This window comes from Panthera tigris, chromosome B1, assembly GCF_018350195.1.
Source record: "Panthera tigris isolate Pti1 chromosome B1, P.tigris_Pti1_mat1.1, whole genome shotgun sequence".
Classification (NCBI taxonomy): Eukaryota; Metazoa; Chordata; class Mammalia; order Carnivora; family Felidae; genus Panthera; species Panthera tigris.
Genome location: NC_056663.1, coordinates 199,573,882 through 199,595,704, shown reverse-complemented (window position 1 = coordinate 199,595,704; position 21,823 = coordinate 199,573,882). Strand labels below are relative to the sequence as shown.

At 55.1% G+C, this 21,823-nt stretch overlaps 1 protein-coding gene across 1 annotated transcript in view; it reads right to left on the bottom strand.

Annotated features, from left to right (window-relative positions):
- Positions 1-206: 206 nt before the first annotated feature.
- The window catches only part of MAN2B2 (mannosidase alpha class 2B member 2), a 34,118-nt gene continuing 12,501 nt past the window's right edge, over positions 207-21,823 (bottom strand). Inside the window, 17 exon segments of the mRNA XM_042984801.1 lie at positions 207-271; positions 3,168-3,278; positions 4,131-4,343; positions 6,059-6,068; positions 8,536-8,793; positions 10,322-10,473; positions 10,476-10,516; positions 12,934-12,986; positions 12,989-13,155; positions 13,158-13,209; positions 14,078-14,211; positions 15,799-15,941; positions 16,550-16,570; positions 16,960-17,125; positions 18,992-19,015; positions 19,018-19,114; positions 19,117-19,194. Coding sequence (XP_042840735.1) covers positions 207-271; positions 3,168-3,278; positions 4,131-4,343; positions 6,059-6,068; positions 8,536-8,793; positions 10,322-10,473; positions 10,476-10,516; positions 12,934-12,986; positions 12,989-13,155; positions 13,158-13,209; positions 14,078-14,211; positions 15,799-15,941; positions 16,550-16,570; positions 16,960-17,125; positions 18,992-19,015; positions 19,018-19,114; positions 19,117-19,194 — 1,785 coding nt within the window.

Below are 21,823 nucleotides of genomic sequence, written 5' to 3'. Positions count from 1 at the left end.
TAAGAGAGGGGGCGGGGCCTGCAGGGCAGGTGCCTTAGGTGTCATGGTGGGTGTTTCCCTCTGCCTTTAGTGGGGCTTCCTGACTGACTTGTGCATGAGGATGCGGGGGTATCTGTGTGTGAGGACACCCCCCAGGTGGGAGGGTAGGCGGGGCCGGCTCTAGTGGCCGAGGGAACGTCCCTGGAGCCACAGACTCTGCCAAGGCCTCACTGCTCTTGAAAGTGGATGAAGAATGTCCGAATTTCCTCTGGGTGGATTGTGACCTTGGTGCCTTGCAGGGGTGTCGAGTGAGAGCTGGAGCCACCGGGGGGAGCAGAGATGGTCTGTCCTTTGAGCCCCCTGCTTCCCTAGGATGCTTCCATCCAGCATTCCCCCACAACGCCCCACCTGACTCACTCTGTTGTGACCCCGTGATGCAGGCCCTTGGCTGCCCCCTCCTGCCAGAACTTACTCTACCATGGGCCCCTTGCATTTCAGCCCTCCCTTGAGGGTAATTTATAGGTGGTCCTGGCCATGCATGGCCTCATTCCCAATGGGCTGCAGCACTCAGTGCCTAGAGCTTTCTCACACAGGCCATCTGCTGGGCCTGCTCTTTTTCTATTACTGGGTTCCACTAAACTTGACCTTTGGAGGGAATCCTCTTCACCTATCCACCCACACATCCATCCATCCATCCATCCATCCATCCATCCATCCATATATCCACCCATCTGTCCATCCATCCATCTATCCCTCCATCCACCAACCAACCATCCCTCATCCATCCATCATCCATCTATCCATCCATTATCCATCCATCCATCATCCATCTATCCGTCCATTATCCATCCATCCATCATCCATCATCCATCCATCCACCCATCCACCCATCCACCCATCCATCCATTATTCATCTATCCATCTATACATCCATCATCCATCCATCCATCATCATCCATCCATGTACCCATCCACCTATCTACCCATCCACCCATCCATCCTTCCACCCATCCATCCATCCATCCATCCATCCATCCATCATCCATCCATCCATCTACCCACCCATCAATCTATACACCATCCATCCATCCATCCATCATCCATCCATCCAACCATCCGTCATCCATCCACCCATCCACCCATTCATCCATCCATCATCCATCCATCTACCCACCCATCATTCTATACACCATTCATCCATCTATCCATCATCCATTCATCCATCCACCAACCCCTCTTCCTTTCATCCATTCACACAATTACCGTTCCATATACCAACACATCCACTAATCCATCATGCATCCATTAATCATCATCCATCTACCCAATCATTCATCAAACATCTATTCATCCATCATCTCTCATCCATGACCAATCCATCCATCCATCTATTCATCACCCATCCACCATCCATCCAACCATCCACAAACCATCACCCATCCCTCATGCATCCATCCACCCATCCATCTATCCATCCATCCATCCAACATCCACCCATCCATCCATCTATCCACCCATATGTCCATCCATCCATCCATCCATCCATCCATCCATCCATCCATCCGTCCATCCATCCATCCTTTATCCATTATCCGTCATCCATTTACCAATCCATCCACCTATCGATCTACCCATTTACCCATAGATCAACACACATCCACCCATCTATCCACCAATCCATTCATCCATCCATCCATCCACCCATCCACCCATCTATAAATTCACCTATTCATCCATCCACCCATCCATCTATCCATCCATCCAACATCCACCCATCCATCCATCTATCCACCCATATGTCCATCCATCCATCCATCCATCCATCTCTCCTTTCTTCTACCTTCCTTGCTTCCTTCCTTCTTCTTTTATTCTTTCCATCCATCCATCCATCCATCCATCCATCCATCCGCCCATCCATCCATCCTTTATCCATTATCCGTCATCCATTTACCAATCCATCCACCTATCGATCTACCCATTTACCCATAGATCAACACACACCCACCCATCTATCCACCAATCCATTCATCCATCCATCCATCCACCCATCCACCCATCTATAAATTCACCTATTCATCCATCCACCCATCCATCTATCCATCCATCCAACATCCACCCATCCATCCATCTATCCACCCATATGTCCATCCATCCATCCATCCATCCATCCATCCATCTCTCCTTTCTTCTACCTTCCTTGCTTCCTTCCTTCTTCTTTTATTCTTTCCATCCATCCATCCATCCATCCATCCATCCGCCCATCCATCCATCCTTTATCCATTATCCGTCATCCATTTACCAATCCATCCACCTATCGATCTACCCATTTACCCATAGATCAACACACACCCACCCATCTATCCACCAATCCATTCATCCATCCATCCATCCATCCATCCACCCATCGATCCACCCATCCACCCATCTATAAATTCACCTATTCATCCATTCATCCATCCATCATCCATCCATCCATTCACCCATCCACCCACCCATCCATACACACGTCTGTCCACCTGTCCACCTATCCATCCATTATTTATCTACCCAACCTCCATCCATCCATCCATCCATCCATCATCCATCTTTCCATCCCCAAATGACTAAGTGTCCAGCTATGTAGCTGACTCTATGTTGTGTACAGTGGACAGAGGAGCTACATGAGACAAAGGAAAGAGTGGGACCAGGAGAGCAGAGGAGCACCTGACCGAGCCATGGACTTGGCAGAAGCTCGAGTAGGAGCTGGCCAGAGTGAAGGGGACAAAGGAGATCCAGGCACAGGGAACAAGATGGGAAAGACTGAGAAGCATGAAGCTGTCTGCCTGTGGTTCCTAGGAGCTGATGATGCTGTGTGCGGTGTGACCGCAGCATGGCAGGTGTCAGAACCCCCCGGGATATGCTTGCCAGTTCAGGCCTCACTGAGGACAGAGGCAAGGGGTTGTCTGCAGACACAGTCCCCCCACATTGACCTGTGTGGGTCCCTGGCAGGTGGAAATGGACCCGAAGCCTTTCTTAACCTACTGTGGTAGATTCAGGAGGGTACAGATTCAGACGTGGAAAGTAGCCTGTTCAGGGTCACACAGGTCATAAGGGGCAGAGCTGGGATCTGAACCAGGGCTGCCCAGCTCCTGAGCCAGGCTGGAGCAGCTGGGGTTCCCGAGCATGGCCTGAACCGGGGTGTCCCCAACCTCTGTGGTGGGACCGCTCCTGTGTCCTCCAGCTCCAGCGGTACAGGGTGCTCACATCCGAGGTCCCCGTCAGTGAGTGCTCCTCCACGGCCACCACGGACCCCAGCACCCCCCCCCCCCAGCATGACCTGCAGGGACAGGAGAACCAGGAGGGTGAGCTACTCCGAGGCCCCAGAGCTGAGCAGAGGCAAAGCAGGGGCAGGGCCACAACACAGCTCCTCATTAATTCTCACAGCAAAGTCCGGACAGGACTGCGGCCCCATTTTACAGATGAGGACACTGAGGCCGGGACAAGCATGCTTCCCCAAGTGCTGTGCTGGATGAGCATCCCCAGGAGGTGGAGGAGGCTCTGAGTGCCTCCAACATCCAGTCCCCGCTCTCCCTGTATTTGCTCAGGGGGGCCCAGGAAGGAGGCGAGGCATAGCTGACCATTGCTGTGCCAAATGGGCATGGACCCAGCCTCCTGTGGGGGGTGGTGGGGGGAGGCCACTGGCCGATTCTGGCCACTGAAAAGGAAGGGACCGTCTGCTGCCCGGAGGTGGAGGCGGTTCTGGGGAAGCTTCCCTGCCCTGACAGGAGAAAGCACTGGGGGGCAAGGCCCTTTTCACTGCTGCCCGCCCCCCTTCTGCCTTCACATCTGCTGGTGGGGCCTGTGCCTGCTTGTGACCAGGGGGGACCAGCAGAAGAAAAACAGCCAGCATGCTGACAAAGGCCGGCTGCAGGACAAAGTGACCCAGGGAGGGACCAGAGAAAAGACAAACACCTAGAAGCCTAGGCAGGAGGGAAGGGGTGCCCCTCACCCCCGCCAGCGCCCCCTCCAGGCTTTAGTGAGAACACCCTCAACAATCTCTCTGCCAAGGTCTTTGCCAGAGGGGGTTTCACACGTGGCACGGCCTCCCTGCGGGAGCCTCAGCCCGCAGCCAGGGAGGACTCTCACAGGGGTCTGAGGGCGGGCCGGGGGTGGGTCGGTTACCTTCAGATTCACCGTCACAGGCTGAGACAGGACCGGGTCCCCCCCGACCTCACACAGGTGGTGGAGCCACAGCAGGACGCAGCGGAGGTCTGCCTTGGCCTTTCCTCCATGGCCTTCAGGGACAGAAGGAGGGCGGCAGTGAGGACCCCTCTGAGCCCCAATCCTCCAGTCTGGACCCGGCACTTTGCACCTGCTCTCCGCTCCTCACCCTCACCCGCCCCGCGAGGCAGCTGACACGGCCTCCACTTGATGGCCAAGGAAACCAAGGCTCAGAGAGGTGCAGTCCCTTGCCCAAAGCCACACAGCAGGTGGGCACCAGAGGGAAGATTCTAGGTCCGGCAGCCTCCAAGGCCTCCTGCCGCACCCACAGGGGCGATGCCAAGGGTGCCTGCAAGTCTCCCCTCTGGTCTGATGTGTGGTCGTCCCTGGGCCTGTCCCCAAGCGTCCCAGTGCTCTGCCGGACCCCTCCCCTGCCCTGGGTGCTGTGGTGTGGCCCGGAGGCCCCGAGGCCGATGCACAGGGAGCAGAAGGGATGTGTCCCTTGCACAGAAGCTTGTCTTGCCTCCGTGAAGGAGGAAGCACCTGCTGGACTATGACCTCCCTCTGTCAGGGGCCCTGGTGGCCACAGTGACAAGGGCCTTCTGCTGAGCCCACCAGCCACGTGTCCTGGGGGACAAATGAACATGGCTGTGTCAGGACGGGGGGGTTGGGCCTTCTTGCAACTGCAGCACAAGAGGCTTGTAAACTCTCTTCTACGCGTCCCGGGGCGGTGGTTATGGATTTGAGTCCTGAGTCAGGCAAGTCCCCGTCTCCTGATGACGGTGGGGGTTACGATGGTGGCGATGACAAGACACATGGTTCATGAGGCGGCCGTGAGCTTGGGGAAAGCGGGAGGATCTCCCCCCATCCCCGAGGCTCTGTGCCCTCTGCGCCTCGCTCGCTGCTCTCCAGGGAGGAGGGACCTCCATTCAGTGGGCCTGGGGCACCCCCAGTCCAGCCCCTTCTCCTTTGGGAGCCAGCCGTCCACAGGAGACCCGTTGACTCTCGGTGGCTCCGCACGCAAGTGGGAAGGGGATGCTCTGCTGTGTGGGGGAGGCTGCCTGCCCAGCGTCTTCTGTGACCGGTGGGGGTTCTCGATAATGGGGTTCAGTGTTAGGAAGCCACTTGGCTGCAGAAATGAGCTGCGGTCCCCGAGATCCACTTGATCAGAGACGAAGGTGTTATCTGGCCTGTAGTCACTTCTTTTTCCTCCTTAATCTGTGGACTCCTGAGGTCTCTTTGGTGCGGCCAGGGCCCGGGTGGGGCTCCGGGGACAAGAGGGTGGCTGAGGGGCAGTCAGCCCTGCCTTTGAGCTCTGACAGGGGAAAGGGGAGGAGAGGGTCCAGCTAGACTTTGACAGTAGGATGAGTTGGTTCATGGCAGGGGTCACCTCCCCCAGGAAGCCCTCCATGATGCCTGCTGGGGGATTAACATGAACATCAGCATCATTGTCCGGTGGCTTGGCGGCTTCCCCTTCTAGTCTGAGAGCTCTGTGAGTCCAGGGTCCTTGCCTACCTAGGTCACTGCTCCTAGCCCAGTGCCCAGCACAAGAGGCATTTGTTCACTGAATGAACGGAAACTCCAGCAGTCAGGATCCAGAGTCCAGAGGCCAAGTGGGAACTCAGCTGTTCAGGGCTCCAGGAGGAGTCCCTGGAGGAAGCAGGACGGGTATGCAGCCTGAAGCTCTGGCAGAAGGTGGACGATGGCCGGGGGGTGGGGGTGGGGTTACTAGGGGTCCATGAGAATGGGTGTGGACAAATCCTGGACTGGGGTCCATGCCCATCGTGTGCCCTGCTTGCTGAGTGACTCTGGTTCCTCACTGCCTCCCTCTGGGCCTCAGTCTCCCCGTGGGGCAGAGAAGAGGAACAGGTGACCTCACCGAGGGGAGCCTGGTGGACATGGGGAGGGACGAGGGAGTCTTGGACTCAGATCACACAGTCCAAGAGCTGGAAGGACCCTGAATCTCTGGTCCAGCCATTTCAGAGCGCAGATGGGGAGCCTAACGCCCAGAGAGGGGACGTGGTTTGTTCAAGATCACAGGGCAGGGTCATGATTTCTCTTTAAGGTCTAGGATGTCAGCATCTCCCCTCTTGTCATCCAGGATCCCCCTGCTCAGAAGGCACCTCAGCGTCCCCTTCCTCCTTTTAGGACATGCCCTTTGAACCCTGGGCTGCAGCTGGGGCCCCCACCTCTTCCCAGTCCCTCGGCCACAGTGATGGGTCTGGGATCAGGCCACCAGCTCCTATCAGCCCCAGTCAGGAGCTTTCCCTGGGACTCTGCACCTGCGTCTGGAAATTCTGAGTCTGGTTCTTGGTGGGGGGAGGGGGGACGACATGCACCGCAGAGGAGTTCACGGCCACTTCCCAGTAAGGAGCAGACAGAGCGTCTACAGGCAGGGAGGAGCACAGCTGAGCGAGGGAGGGAGAGGGGCGGCCTCATCAAGGTTCCAGCCCCTGAGCACCAACCACAGTCCTCCCTTCCCTCTGTCCTGTGCCTGATCCTTGGAATTGAGTCTCCTAGTGGTTCAGCCAGTTCATGTTGAGTGTCACCCGCACCCAAGAGAGACCAGACTGGGGCCACTGGGAGATGCTGACCACAGCCACGAGTCCTCCTGGACACAGTGACATCCCCCTCTGCGAGAAGGGCTCCCAGTCTTCTGGAAGGAACCACGGACTGATCCTGGGGCAGCCCCCCATCTGCTGGCCAATCAGATTCCTGGTCTGGGATCTGGAGCCTTAGACCCAGAGCCTTAGAGGCAGCTCATGGCAGTCCTGGGGGGATGGCTGTGAACACCTGCTCCCCACAGACTCCCAGCTGCCCTGCCCCCACCCCGCCTGCCCAAGCCTCTTGTCCAGCTCCTCCGGTCCAGGAGCTTGCGTGTTCTGCAAAACCAGCTGCCTCTTCCCTTTCTTTTACTTACAGACAAGAGAACTTCAACTGACACCCCTCAAACTGGACCCTGATCTCTCCCAGGCTTTGCGTCCCCAGAGCACAAAGCCCCAGGCTCTCTCCTCAGCACCGCTCCCCGTGCTCCCTAACCCTAGGTCTGAATGAGCAGGCGCCCCAGGGGACGGCTCAGGAGGTCCTTCAGGAGAGCCCTGGCCCTTACACATCCATGCTGTGCAGCACCCAGCAAGCACTCAGTAAGTGCTTCTTGCGTGACCAAGAAAGAGCCTACGTGCTTCTAAAGCCCTGGGAGGGTCCCGGCTCTAAAACTGAAGAAAGGAGAAATTGTAACCCCATCTCATCAAAACCTCCGCAAGTGAGGAGAAGCAGCCCCAGTACAAGGTGGAGTGAGAAACACACCAAGTTGCATGTGGGTGTTTCATTGTGTAAGGGCTGCTCCAAAGTCCCGTCTTTAATCACAGTCCTTACTTACTGTTTCTCGTGTTATTTCAGGAGACGCACGGGACTTCTGTACATCTACAGAGCTCTGAGTGGAGGCAATGCATGAGCTTTGCTGACCAGACCAGGGACTAGAGCCACCCTCACCTGGTGACGGCATACCCAGAAATCGGATAGAACAAGTCTTTTAATGTTGATCCTCTAGGGCTGAGGGCGTCAGGCCAAATACGTCATATTGAGACAGAAAAGGAGACATTAGAGCAGAAAATGAAGCACTCAGGGCAAAGGTAGAGGATCGAATTGAAGTGAGTCTCAGATCCACTCACACCAGCTACGTGAGCTTGAGTGAACCCGAACCTCTCTGCACCACAGTTTGCCCATATATGAAAAAAAAATTTTTTTTAAATGTTTATTTTAATGTTTATTTTAATGTTTATTTTGAGAGAGAGTGAGACACAGCGTAAGCAGGGGAGGGGCAGAGAGAGAGGGAGGGAGAGAGGGAGATACACAATCAGAAGCAGGCTCCAGGCTCTGAGCTGTCGGCACAGCCATAGAGGAGCTCCTGGTCACCTGCCCCAGGTCACGGGGCTGAAGGCCAAGGTGGTGGGAGCTGATGTCCGGCTTCCACCAGGCAGAGATCTCCGAGGATCAGCTGACGGGGGTCAGGCCCCGCTCCGCCTTGACTGGCATCATCTCGGAATCCTCAGACCCACCCCCGATGAGGCGCTCATCTTACACGAGAGGAAACTGAGGCACGGGTGGGGACGGGGACATTCCTCTGCATGTGGGGGCGCCAGACGCCAGGTGTGACCCGGGTCGGGGCCTCCACTCCTAACTGCACGGCTGGGCAAGGGGGCTCTGCCAGACATCCCCCAGGGGCCTCTGCCACTGCAAGGGGCTGCTTTAACGGGCTCCCCGCTCTGGCCTCTGGACGAGGGCCGTCAGGGACCCTCCCCCCCCCCCCCCCCCCCCGCCGTGGGCCCCGCGTCCACCGGGCATCGCAGGCCGTACCCGAGTGATGTTGTTCATGTTGTTCGTGTATTTCCCGAAGTGCCTCCGCTGCATCCGGCAGCCGCTGTTGTCCGAGGAGAGGACCCGGCGGTTGTGTAGACTGGCGCTGGTCCTCAGGATGGCCTCGCGGTTCAGCTGCAAGGCCCCCCCCCCCTCCCCACGGCACTCCTGCTCGATGCGACGGCAGAGCAGCTCTCTGCTGTGGCTTCGTGGGACGTGGGTGAGTCGGGAGTAGATGGCCTATGTGTGATCCTGTCCCTCACCCTCCTGGAGCAGAAGCCAAATCTGTGGGTCACGCTTTGGGAACCAGTGGCTCCCCCTTCCTTCCTTCCTTCCTTCCTTCCTTCCTTCCTTCCTTCCTTCCTCCTTCCTTCCTCCTTCCTTCCTTCCTTCCTTCCTTCCTTCCTTCCTTCCTTCCTTCCTTCTTCCTTCCTTCCTCCTTCCTTCCTTCTTCTTTCCTCCTTCCTCTTTCCTTCCTTCTTCCTCCCTCCCTTCCTTCCTCCCTTCCTTCTTTCTTCCTCCCTCCCTTCCTTCCTCCCTTCCTTCTTCCTTCCTTCCTTCCTTCCTTCCTTCCTCCTTCCTTCCTTCCTTCCTTCCTTCCTTCCTTCCTTCCTCCTTCCTTCCTTCTTCCTTCCTTCCTTCCTCCTTCCTTCCTTCCTTCCTTCCTTCCTTCTTCCTTCCTTCCTCCTCCCTCCTTTCTTTCTTTCTTTCTTTCTTTCTTTCTTTCTTTCTTTCTTTCTCCTTCCTTCCTTCTTTCCTCCTTCCTCTTTCCTTCCTTCTTCCTCCCTCCCTCCCTTCCTTCTTCCTTCCTTCCTTCTTCCTTCCTTCCTTCCTTCTTCCTTCCTTCCTTCCTTCCTTCTTCCTTCCTTCTTCCTTCTTCCTTCCTTCCTTCTTCCTTCTTCCTTCCTTCCTTCCTTCCTTCCTTCCTTCCTTCCTCCTTCCTTCCTTCCTTCTTCCTTCCTTCCTTCTTCCTTCCTTCCTCCTCCCTCCCTCCCTTCCTTCCTCCCTTCCTTCTTTCTTTCTTCCTTCTTCCTTCCTCCTTCCTTCCTTCCTTCTCCCTCCCTCTCTCCTTCCTTCCTTCCTTCCTTCCTTCCTTCCTTCTTCCTTCCTTCCTTCCTTCCTTCCTTCCTTCCTCCCTTCCTTCTTCCTTCCTTCCTTCCTTCCTTTTTCCTTCCTTCCTTCCTCCTCCCTCCCTCCCTTCCTTCCTCCCTTCCTTCTTTCTTTCTTCCTTCCTCCTTCCTTCCTTCTCCTTTCCTCCTTCCTCTTTCTTTCCTTCTTCCTCCCTCCCTTCCTTCCTCCCTTCCTTCTTCCTTCCTTCCTTCCTTCCTTCCTTCCTTCCTTCCTTCCTTCCTGGTTTTGATCCCACCTTGCCTCCCTCCTTCCTGTCTGTAGCTAGGGCAGGGGGGCAGGAAGCCCTCCTGGGCATATTATGGGAGGAGCCAGGTCCAGGTTCTTGATAAGCAGGAGCTGGGGTGCTCTGCCTGGATGGCTTAGGTCTGTCATGAAAACGCTTTGCTGTCATGAAAACGCGAGACTCCCCTCCTGCGTGAGTCATTGCCCCTGTGGGTTCCTGTCCCAGCTCTGAACTTGGACACCCTCTACGAGGCACACAACACGTGCGATGGAGCCAGGAGGCCAGGGAGCAGAGTAACCCTTTCTCCATCAAGCTCCCATGGAGAAGGACCATGTGCCAAGCACGGGTCCCAGAGCAGGTAACCGGAGCAAACATGGACACTCATCCCGTCAGGGCCCCGCCCACGCGCACCTGGCACGACCCTGGGGGAGCCCGAGTGCACCTGTGGGGGTACTGCCGGATCTCGGTCCTGAGCTCCCCCGCCACAATCTGCATTCCCACTGGTTTCCGGGGGCGCTTCGCGGTCTCATCGGGTGCAGACGCGTAGTTATTAGAAATGGGCTGCGGATCCATAGCATTGTTGACTCCATGAACTCCCGGGTCACCTGCACTGTGCGGTTACTCTCTCTGCAGAGACCGGAAAGGGAAAACAGTATTATGTTTGTGCACACGTGTCCCGAGCACGGTCCTCGCCATCAGGGAGCAGGCTAACGAGCCCTCTCCGCAGACGCCAGCCTCGACCTGTGAACACGAGTGATCTCGGCAGAGTAAGTGACAGGCACGAGGCCGCTCGGTGAAGCTCGTGCACTTGGATCAGATAAAGCCCGTGAGACCCCCCCCCTCCTCCCCGAGCCATAGTGGCCTCAGATTCCTCCCGTGTGCCAGAGGGGACCCAAAGCTGGAGGGCGACAGAGGCTACATAACAGGGCTCTGAGAGCATAAGCCCAGGGGTAGCTTCCCGCGGAGGTGGTGCCTGCTCTCCAGGCGGCCAGCTGGGCCCACCCTACTCCTTTCCGCAGGACCCCAACCGGCGCAAGCAGGGGCCTTTGTCCTGCTGACCCAGATGCCCAGGTGTCAAGAGCCAGCGCCTTCACTCACCTTACCGCATCAAGTTCTCCAGACGCCCGAGGGCAGAGAATATTAACCCATTTCACACTGAGTCACGTAAGGCTGGGTTTCCCGACATCACTGGCCTCAGACCACATGCACTGTAGACATGGTGTAGACAGGTATATGGTGTAGAAGGGTATGTGGTGTAGATGCATATATGGTGTAGACCAGTATATGGTATAGGCAGGTATATGGTGTAGACAGGTATATGGTGTAGACACGTATATGGTGTAGATGGGTATATGGTATAGAAGGGTATGTGGTGTAGATGCATATATGGTGTAGACAGGTATATGATATTGACAGGTATATGGCGCAGACATGTATAGGGTGTAGGCATGTATATGGTGTAGACGGGTATGTGGTATAGATGCATATATGGTGTAGACACATATATGGTGTAGACGGGTATGCGGTGTAGACAAGTATGTGGTGTAGATGGATATATGGTGTGGACTGGTATATATTGTAGATGCATATATGGTGTAGACGTGTATATGGTGTAGATGCGTACCTAGTGTAGATAGGTATGTGGTGTAGATGGGTATACGGTGTAGACATGTATATTGCATAGATGCATATGTGGTGTAGACATGTATATGGATTGTACATCTATGTGTGTGCTAAGGCACAACCATGACTGGGACCAGGAGGTGGCCCTGCCACAAGGCAGTACGTTAAGAAGTGCTTACTTCTGACCAATTTCGGGAATTTCTGTGCTACTGTGGTGGGGATGGACAGGGAGGAAGAGGAGGCATCCAAGAAGGGGCCCATTCGCCCCTTGAAGAGGAGAGAAAGAATCCTTGTCATTAGTCTGGCCCCAAGGCCTTTCCCTTCTGGCCTTGGCTGCGTGCCCCCAACATCCCTTCAGAAACTCCACTGCTGTGTCCGCTCTTCACTGACCACCCACACTGGCTGCGGTCGGCCCGTCCTGCCTGCCCCGTGCTCTCTCGAGAAGGGTCTGTGCAATGACCGAAGGGCAGAGCTCCTGATGGGGTGCCATGCAGTGACTGCTTGGTTGCTCTGTGGGTGCACAGCTGGGGACACTTCTCGCTCCTTCACTCTGACCTTCTTCCAGATACTCCCCCCAGACCTCCTGCTTCTCCCGCACTTCCAGTGCTGTTGGGAGGTCACTTCAAGAAAAGCAAGTGGCTGTTCTAGCAGAGGCAGGTGGGGTGGAATGAAAACTATCTGGAGGTGGCCTGAGTATGGACAGGGCTGGCTCTAAACATCTGGGAGGCCCTTTTCCTGGAGGTCACCTGCCTTCTCTGCTGCCAACAATTAGTTGCTGAATGAGTGGATATGTAAATAGATGGCTGGCTGGACGAGTGAGTGGGCGGATGCGTGGATGGATGGACACGTGGTTGGGTGAACATATAGATGAGTGGGAGGGTGAGTGGGTGGGCGGGCAGATGGGCGGATGGAGGGGTGGTTTGTGTGTGGATACATGGATGGATACGGGGCTTAGTGGATGCATGGGTGGGTAGGTGGTTGGATGGATGCATGAACAAGAGGGATAGTGTATGTATGTAGGTATGTATGTAATATGTAGGTATGTGGTATGCATGGATGGATGGATAGGTAAACGGGAGGTAAGGAGATGGATGGATGAGTGATTTAGCAGTTGGTGGGCAGATGGGATGATTTATGTTGCTTTAAATTTAAGAAAATGCACGGCGTGAATATTATATATTTCCCCGGAGTGGGTCCTCAACTTTTGTTAGCGACTGACAGCCCTGGAATGATAAGGTTCAAGAAGGACTTTCTTGTACTGATCTAATCTGACAATACAGAAGTCAAGACACTAATGCAGGAAGGGCCTTCGCCACCTTCTGGTGGTTCCCATAGCAGGTGAGGACAGAGACAGGTGGGGAGTGACAGCTCAGGTGCCAGGACACGCCTCTGCCTCAGAACCAGCAATGGCTGCACCTCACCTCTCCCACATGCTGCGCATCAGGTTGGTGTCATGGTCCAGGAACACGGTGTTTTAATGTCATTCTTCACCGGCAACAGGTGCCTGATCCCTGGACCAGTGCACGTCCACGGCCTGCGCCCAAACTGGGTGGAACTAACTATGGTGGCAACTGGTTTGTGGATGCCCGTCTGGGTCCCCTCGGTGCTCCTGATGCCGTAGTGCCGGTAACTGAGGCCTGGAAGGTGGTCAGCACATGCAGGTCGTATGTAGGTTGTTTCTCCCTTGATTTCTGGACCTGCAAGGCCAGTGGGACAGGACACAATGTGGGTTTCAGGGCTCGAAAACCCCTCAGTCTCCTCCGTAACCTGTGGCTTGCATACCTCCTGGACTGGGTGCTCACTACCCACGAGGCAGCAGGGTCTTTCCGTCATGGACTGAGCTGACTTCCCTCCAGGCACCTCCCTGCTCGACAGGACCCGGTCCCAGCCTCATCTCCCTGCCTGCCCTCTCTCACTCCTCGGGCACCAGCATCAGCAACTGCCCTTCCTTCCAGGCACCCCTGCTGTTCCCTGCTCTGAGCATGACATTCGTGCCCAGGGGCTCAGCACTCAGCCCAGCTGGACCAGAATGTGCATTCAGAGGGTTTGCTGAATGATGTCAGCACCCCCTGCACATCCCCAGGAAAACAGTGGCCCTGGGGACAGGCAGGGTACCCTGGGACACCCCTGCAGCTCTAGGCAGTGGAAAGGATGAGAACAGACCTCGCTCACCCGGTGTCTGGGTGTGCAGACACAGGCAGCTGGGCCAGCCTGGAACACCAGCACCTCCTCGAGGCGCCCCTTTCAAGACTCCTGAGGGCCTTTCCCAGAAAAGGTGGAAATTTACATGAGAATATCAACACACCCGAGGGAGGGGGCTGAGGAGAAGCCGCCCAACCAGGTCAGACCAGCCAGGAGGTCCTACAAGGAGGGGACAGTGGGGGGCACTTCGGGCCACTTCAGATGCCCAAGGCCCAGTGTCTGTCCCATGGTGGATCCCAGGACCCTCACTGGATATGGGTTCCCATGGGGATGTCCTCGAAGTGAGGACCCCGTCGGCACACGTTTCCTTTAACTGCTCCCACTTCTGGATGTGCCCGCCATGAGCTGGTGTCACTCTCATACCTGTGCAGGCACCGGGTGGCCTGACGCATCGGTGATGCTGACCCAGGAGGAGTCCACAGTCAGGGTAATGATGGTGGTGACCGTCCAGGCCAAGGGGTTGAAGACCATGACAACGTGTCCCCCACGTTCTGGGTCTAAACGCAGAGACCTGGCTTTACCTGCTTCCCTTCGACTCACCCTACACACCTGGGTGCCCTTGTCACATGGAAATGGAGGCAGGTGAGACACAGCCCTGAGAGCTCCCAGGGGACCTGTGTATCGGGACCGGTGGGCTAGTCGGCTCCTACACTCGGCACCCCATCCTCTGCTCAGGGCTCTGTTCCTGGTCCCCGGGCAGGGAAGGCTGGAAGGGAACACACAGGGTCCCTCCGGAGAGCTGAGATTCCCCGTGCTCCTCTCACATCACTCCCTGACAGCCCCACTTGACTGATGAGGAAACTGAGGCCCAGAGAAATACAGTCACCTGCCCAACGTGACCTGCTACTAAGGTCTGGCTCCCAATTTGAGTGCTTGGTATCGGGAAGGACTGGAGAATTCTCGGGAGGCTGGAATTCTCGGGAGGCTGTCGGGGCCAGTCTCATCACCTAGCCCAGCATTTGAGCCCCAGTGATGCGGCCTGGATTCCATGTCTGTTCTATCCTTACTCCCAGCGAGGGCAGTTCTGGCCATGTCTGATGATTCCCGGATCCCTGAACACATCACACACCTCCCAGCCCCCGCCTCTGCCCAGGCTCTTCCCTGTGGCTGGGACACCTTTCCTGACCTCCTCTGCCAGTTCATTTCTCGGGGAGGCCACCCTGGTGAGGACATGGGAACGGATGGCCCCACCTGGCAGGGAACTCAGACCCCAGACTCCAGCTCGGCTGCCACTGTCTCCCCCACCAACCCCGTGATCTGTGGGCTGTGACCCTGTGTGCCGCAGGTCTGGTCCCTGGGGCCCTTCCCCGGTCTGACGGTCAGATGGCACTACACACAGACACAGGGGGAGGGGCGGCCAGGTGTGCGGTGAGGTCAGTTGTGAGGACGCACCGTGACCCGGTCTGGCTGATGTGTGGAGCTGGGGGAGGGGTAGCAGGCCTTGTGCACGGGACGTGTCAGGCACGTGTAGGGAGACCAACGTGTGCCAGTGCCCCCAGGACTTCCTGGTTCAAGAAAGCTCCTCAGTCCCAAACTGGCATCACCAATTACTCTACGGCCACAGAAGCCTCCCTTCAAACAGGCTGGAGATCCGCGCCCAAACTGAACTTCAGAGGGCGCTGGGGATCCAGGCTGGGCTCAGGCCCCTGAGGACCCCTGCATCCTCTGCAGTCAGGGCAGCGCAGGGCCGCGGGTTCAATCCCTGCTCCGCACTTCCTGGCTGAGCGACCCTGAGCCCGTCCACAACCTCTCTGTTTCTGCTGTGGGTGCCCCTACACGGGGAGGATAGTGGAAGTTCCCAGCTTCCGGACTTTCCAGGCGTTACGTTAAACCCTGCGTGATGCGTGCTTAGCAGATGCCAAAGCAAGTTGCCGCTTATCAGTCTAATGGTCACACATCACAGACAGGACAGGAGCCTCCGAGCAGTCAAGGCACGTGCCAAGTTCAGGGGCACACAAGGGAGGTGGTTCAAGACTGAGACTCAGGTGTTCCAGTGCCGCTCCGTGACCCCGCGGGCTCTCTGGTCAGGACGGTCACAGCCTCCTCCCAGGTCTGCAGAAGCATCCTGCGGGGGCCTCGTTTACCTGAGTGGGCTGGGGTCCTGTCCTGGACGATGCAGGCCATCAGCTTGTGCACGCCGTGCATCCCCGCGCTCAGATTCTCCACGTACATGTCCCTCACCTTGGGCGTCTCAGTCCCAGGGATGGCGTCGTGGTGCTGCACCCGTAGCCCGACCAGAGTAGGGGAGGCATGGGATCGGGACCCGCCTCTCCAGAGCACCCGCTCACCTCCCAGGTGCTGGCTCTCCTTCCCTCTCGCCAGGTGCCTGTGGAGAAGGTGAGGGTCCCTCCCACTTTTCACAAGAGGAAACTGAGTCTCAGAGGGGCTGGTGACCTTGCGGACACCCACTGCCTGAGTCCCCTGGCTTGGGCAAGAAACACACATCTGGATGGGTCCCGTCCCAGGTTCGTCTCTGCCGCCCAGTCTTCCTATAAAAGCTGCTGGAATGCTCCAGGCACCCTCCCGTCTCTGTACCAAGGTGGGAACGGGATCAGCTCACCTTCCCTGAGGGGACATGGAGGCTCCACCTGGCGAAGCCACTTGTCCTGCCTGCTCTGATAGCCTCTAAATTCTACCCACTTCACCCCCAGCACACATTCTGCCAGCAACTCCCTTTAGGTGGGTGTGCAGATGTCATGGCCAGCGTGGCTCTTTTCTGGCGGGTGAGGACAAGTTACAGGATTTCTTGGGCCTCAGGTTTCCCATCTGTGCATGGGGGACAGGTGGAGATAGAAAGGTGGGACAACTTCCTCGGGGCAGCCGCCGTACCGGGCAGATCGTGTCCATCGTATTCTACTGCCCCCACCCCGGGGTGGCCACGTGCTCTCACTGTACTGGGACGAATTTGAGCTCAGCGAGGGCAAAGGTGCCTGAGGCCACACGGCTGAGCTGGACGCAATCCACGCAGGACTGATGGCCACCAAAGCGGCTCCGCTTTGCCCTTTGCCCTCTGCGTAAAGTCGGCCCGAAAGCTTCCTGCAGCCCCCAGCTGAACACTGTCACTGTCCTCGCCTCGGCCCATGTCCACATGCACTTGCCTGTGACCACAGGCCTCCTCAGTGTTCTCATCTGGAAAGTGGACGTCTAGTGACCAGGGGTTGGGACAGCACACCGCACAGGGGGTTGCAACCTGGTACCGTCACCGAGACGTGTGACGTCACCTCGGAGACCGCCCAGGGGGCCACTGCAGCTGCTTCAGGGCCCGGTCCAGGCCCAGGTGCTGCTGGGGGGCCGGCCACACGTAGCGAGTGGACACGGACTGCCCGGCATACAGCAGTGTGCTGACTCGCCTCGCCAGCCCCTTGAGCCCACTGTGGGATGCGTAGAAGCCGGTCCAGGCCTGAAATGGATCTGGATAGAAGGGCTGGCAGTTGGCAAGAGTCTCTCTGCCCTGGGGTCTTGCTGAACCAAAGCCCCAGAAAAGCTGGGGAAGCTTGGGGCTGGGAGGCCGGTCTGCCTGGGTCACCTACGGAGGCAGCCACAGACCCCTGCTCTGGCCAGGCTGGGAGTGGCCCAGGATCCCTGGGAGGGGCTGGGGAAAGTGGGAGCATCAGGCTGGGCTGGGCCAGGCCTGGGTGTTGAAAGACTGGGTGGGGGGACCTGAGAGCCGACGGTAGACCTCAGAAGCCTGGAACAGCATGTGAGCAAAGGGTCTGGAGACTTGGGGGGAGAGGAGAGTGCGATGGGGGCCAAGTGGGCTGCCCCCGCCTGAGACGCACCCTGAGTGCAGGCAGAGGCCTTTGCGTGGGACTCGAGGGCAATGGGGGGTCCCGGGACAAGCCCGCAATCAGCGGGTCCCTCTGGCAGACCAGGGAGGTGGGATGGCGTGGGGACCCGAGGGATCCGGTAGCTGCCGTCCTGACCTGCACAGAGGATGAGGCCTGACCAAGGCTTGGGTGGGAGCAGGGTGGGGCTGGGTGCCTCCGGGGGCGGCTGGGTCTCACAAGGTGGGTGACAGTTCCTACTGTTCTTGCCTCCCGCCTCCTCCCTGGCTGGGCTGTGCCTGCATTCCCTGACCTTGACCCACAGGACCTGAGCCACACCGGGAAGGGTAGCCATGCTCTCCGGGGAAAGGCCGCAGGCTGTGGGGACCGCTAGACCATGTTGCCCACAGCTCCTCCGGCAGGCTGAGGGTCCTGGTCGGGCAGGGGCACCCCACAGCCTGAGCTCTACTTTAGGCACCAGGCAGGCCTATTGCCTTCCCAAGGCCCCAGTGACTCAGAGCAGGGCCCAGGGCTCACCTCACCTGTCCAGTGTCCACATAAAATTGTCTCTGCCCCGGGGCCTTCAGGGAGGGAGCCAAGCCCATTGAGTACACCTGCAGGACTGTGCCATATCTCCGCCTCCTAGATGCAGCCCCGCCTACGGCAGCACAAGCCCACCCCCCTCCCTGTAGCCCCTCCTGCCTGGATTGTAACCCCGCCCACAGGGACGTAGTCCTGAACTTCAACTATGACCACGCCCATATCAAATTTAACCCCTCCCACCTCTACTGTAACCAAGCACACACCCAGGAAGCCCTCCCACCTGAATGGAGCCCAGGCCTCACGGATGTGACCCTTCCATCTCACTATCTCCCGGCCCACTTCCGTGAGGCCACACCCGCCGTTACAGTAACCACGCCCACTTGAATGTATCCCCTCCCACAGTGAATTAACCTCCCAGGTCAATGTATCCCTTTCCACTCAACTGTAACCCCGCGCACTTCAATATGTCCTCTTTCTTCTGGGCCGTAAGCCCGCCCACAATGCAGTAGCCCCTCCCACCTAAACTGTGACCACGCCCACAGCCATGAATCTCCTCTCATCTCTACATCCAGCCAGCTCTCCAACCACACGCTCTGAATGGTAGCGTCCTCAGAACAATTTGCCCCACATTCTCACCACCCAGACAAGAGACCAAGGCGACAAGAGACTAGACCAACCCGTCTCATGGCCGTGTCAGCGCAGGACTCAGCCCAGTTCCAGCCCCGCATGGGTCTGGAACCTGACATCTCTCTGGAAGGGAAGGAAATGGAGAGATGGGAAAATGGGTGCTATGGAGCCATTATGTGAGTATCTTGTCTATACTAAGATGTGTAGGTGGGACAGCTAGGCGGGACAGGACCTGTCTCGGCCCCGGTGACCCTCACAAGCTCCATCAGCAGGGCAGAGTCGACACTCAGGCGGGCGCCCTCCCTGGCACCAGATCTCCACCCCAACCTGCAGACGCTCATACCTGAGGAATAGGGCAGGAAGTCCCGTGGTCGTGGATGTTCCAGGCGACAATGTGAGTGTGCACTGCACGGAAGTAGTCGGCCAGTGTGGCGTGCTCCACAGAGATGCCAAGCTTGGAGGCGGAGAGTTAGAGTTGATGAATTCCATCAGAAGGTCCATGTTGGTGAACTGGAGCGAGGCGTTGAAGAACTGCTTGTCACAGCCCTGCGGGAGGGGGCATGGCACAAAACCTTGTAATTCCGGGGAGAGCCCGGCCCAGGCAGAGCCCGCCCCTCATGAAGGGCCCTCCCACTCTCCCTGGAAGCCAGGCCCAGGCAGAGCCCTCCCCTCATCAACTGGCATGAAGGGCCCTCCCACTCTCCCTGGAAGCCTCAGAACCCCAACCAGCTCCCTGACTGCGACTGTTGACCCTTTCTTTTTGTCTTGTCTTGTCTTTTTTTCTTCTCTTCTTTTTTCTTTTCTTTTGTCTTGTTTTTCCTCTTTCTTATCCTTTTCTTTCTCTTCTCCTTCCTTTTTTCTTTCTTATATTATGTTTTACATCTCAAGTATTTGTTAATCTTATAACTGGGCTTTGGACCTTTTGAACACCATCATCCAGTTCCCCCACTTCCCCACCCCCACACCTCTGGCATCCATAGATCTAATCTCTATTTCCATAAGTATAGTTTTCCTCAACTCCACATATAATTGAGATTATATAGTGTTGGCATTTGTCTAAATTATTTCTCTTTCTGGGATTTTCTTAAAGCCTATTAGTATTATTGATACAAGCATAATAATTATTTTTAATAATATAGTAATTACGAATCACAGTGATCACAGCCACGACTCACGTTTACTGATTTGGAAGTTGCTTTCAAAAAGACGAAGTCAAAACATTGATAAATTCCTAGAAATATACTACCTATAAGCACCGAATCAGTAAGAAATAGGAAATCTGAGCAGACCAAAGACTACTAAGGAGATTCAATCAGATTCAGTCAAAAACCTCCCAAGCCACACGTGTTCAGGACCCGACAGCTTCACTGGTGAATTCTACAAAACCTTTATAGAAGAATTAATACCTATCATTCTCCCACTCTTCCGAAAAAACTGAAACAGAGGGAGTACATCCAAACTCATATCCTAAAACAATTACCCCGATACCAAACCACATAAAGATGCCACAGAAAAGAAAATTACAGGCCAATGTTTCTGATGCACACACATACAACAATACTCAACAAAAATTAGCAAACCAAAGTCAACCTTCTATGAAAAGGATCATCCACCATGATCAAGTGGGATTTATTGCAAGAATTCAAGGATGGTTCAGAATCCACCAATCGATCAACACGATGCGTAATGTTAACAATAAAAGGATAGGACACCACATGATCATCTCTATAGCTGTAGAAGAAGCCATTGACAACATACAACATCCATCAATGATAACACCTCTCAAATAGTGAGTATAGAGGGAATGTGCCTCAACATAATAAAGGCCGTTTATGACAAGCCCAAATGTAGCATCATACTCCATGGTGGGAAGCTGTATGAGGAAGAAGACAAGGATGCCCACCTTGTACATATTCATTCACTGTTGCATTGGAAGGCCTAGCCAGAGCAAGTAGGCAACAAAAAGAAACTAAGGGCACCCAAATTGGAAAGGAAGAAGTTAATCTGTCACTATATGAAGACGGCATAGCATTGTTACATATAAAAACTTGGACACACTCCTCCTAGACACAGTTAGAACTAACAAATTCAATCAAGTGTCTGTGTACAGAATCAATATATGAAAATCAGTTGCATTTCTGCACACTAATACTGAGCCATCAGAAAGAGAAATTAAAAAACAATCCCATGTATCAATGCATCAAAAAGAATAAAATATCTAGGAATAGATTTAAGCAAGGAGGTGAAAGACCTGTACGCTGAAAATTCTAAGACATTGATGAAAATACTTGAAGACGACACAAATAATGTCTCACGTGCTCTTGTGCTCATGGATGGGAAGAAGTAATATTGTTTAAATGTCCACATCACCCCAAGTAAACTATGATTTCAATGCAATCCCTGTTAAAATTCAAACGGTGCATTTGCAGAAATAGAACAAAAAATCTTCAGATTGGTATGGAAACACAAAAGACCCTGAACGGTCAGACAAATCTTGAGAAAGAAGAACAAAGCTGGAGGCCTCACACCCCTGATTTCAAACTACATTGTAAAGCTATGGTAGTCTGAATGGTATGGTATTGGCATGACACCAGACATATAGATCAACAAAACAGAACAGAGAGCCCAGAAATAAACCCACACATATGTGGTCAGTTAATTTGTGACAAAGGAGGCAAAAATATACAATGGGGCAGGCACAGTCTCTTCAGTAAGTGGTGTTGGGAAAACTGGACATCCTCACACAAAATTATGAGACTGGACCAATATCTTACATCATGTACAAAAACTAACTCGAAATGGATTAGATATCTGAATATAAAACCTGGAACCATAAAACTGCTAGAATGAAACAGAGGGGATAAAGTCCTTGACTTCATTCATGGTGATGATGTTTTGGATTTTACACCCAAAGCAAAAGCGACAAAAGTAAAAGTAAGCAAGTAGGACTATATTAAAAAAAAAAGCTTTCTGTGCAACAATGGACACCATCAATAAAATGAAGAGGCAACCTACTGAATGGGAGAAAATGTCTGAAAATCAAACATGTGATAAGGAGTGAATATCCGTAACATATAAGTACTCATACGACTCAATACCCCAAAGCAAAAAATCCATTTAAAAAATATGTCAGGACATCTGAATAGACATTGTTCCAAAGAAGACATACACATGG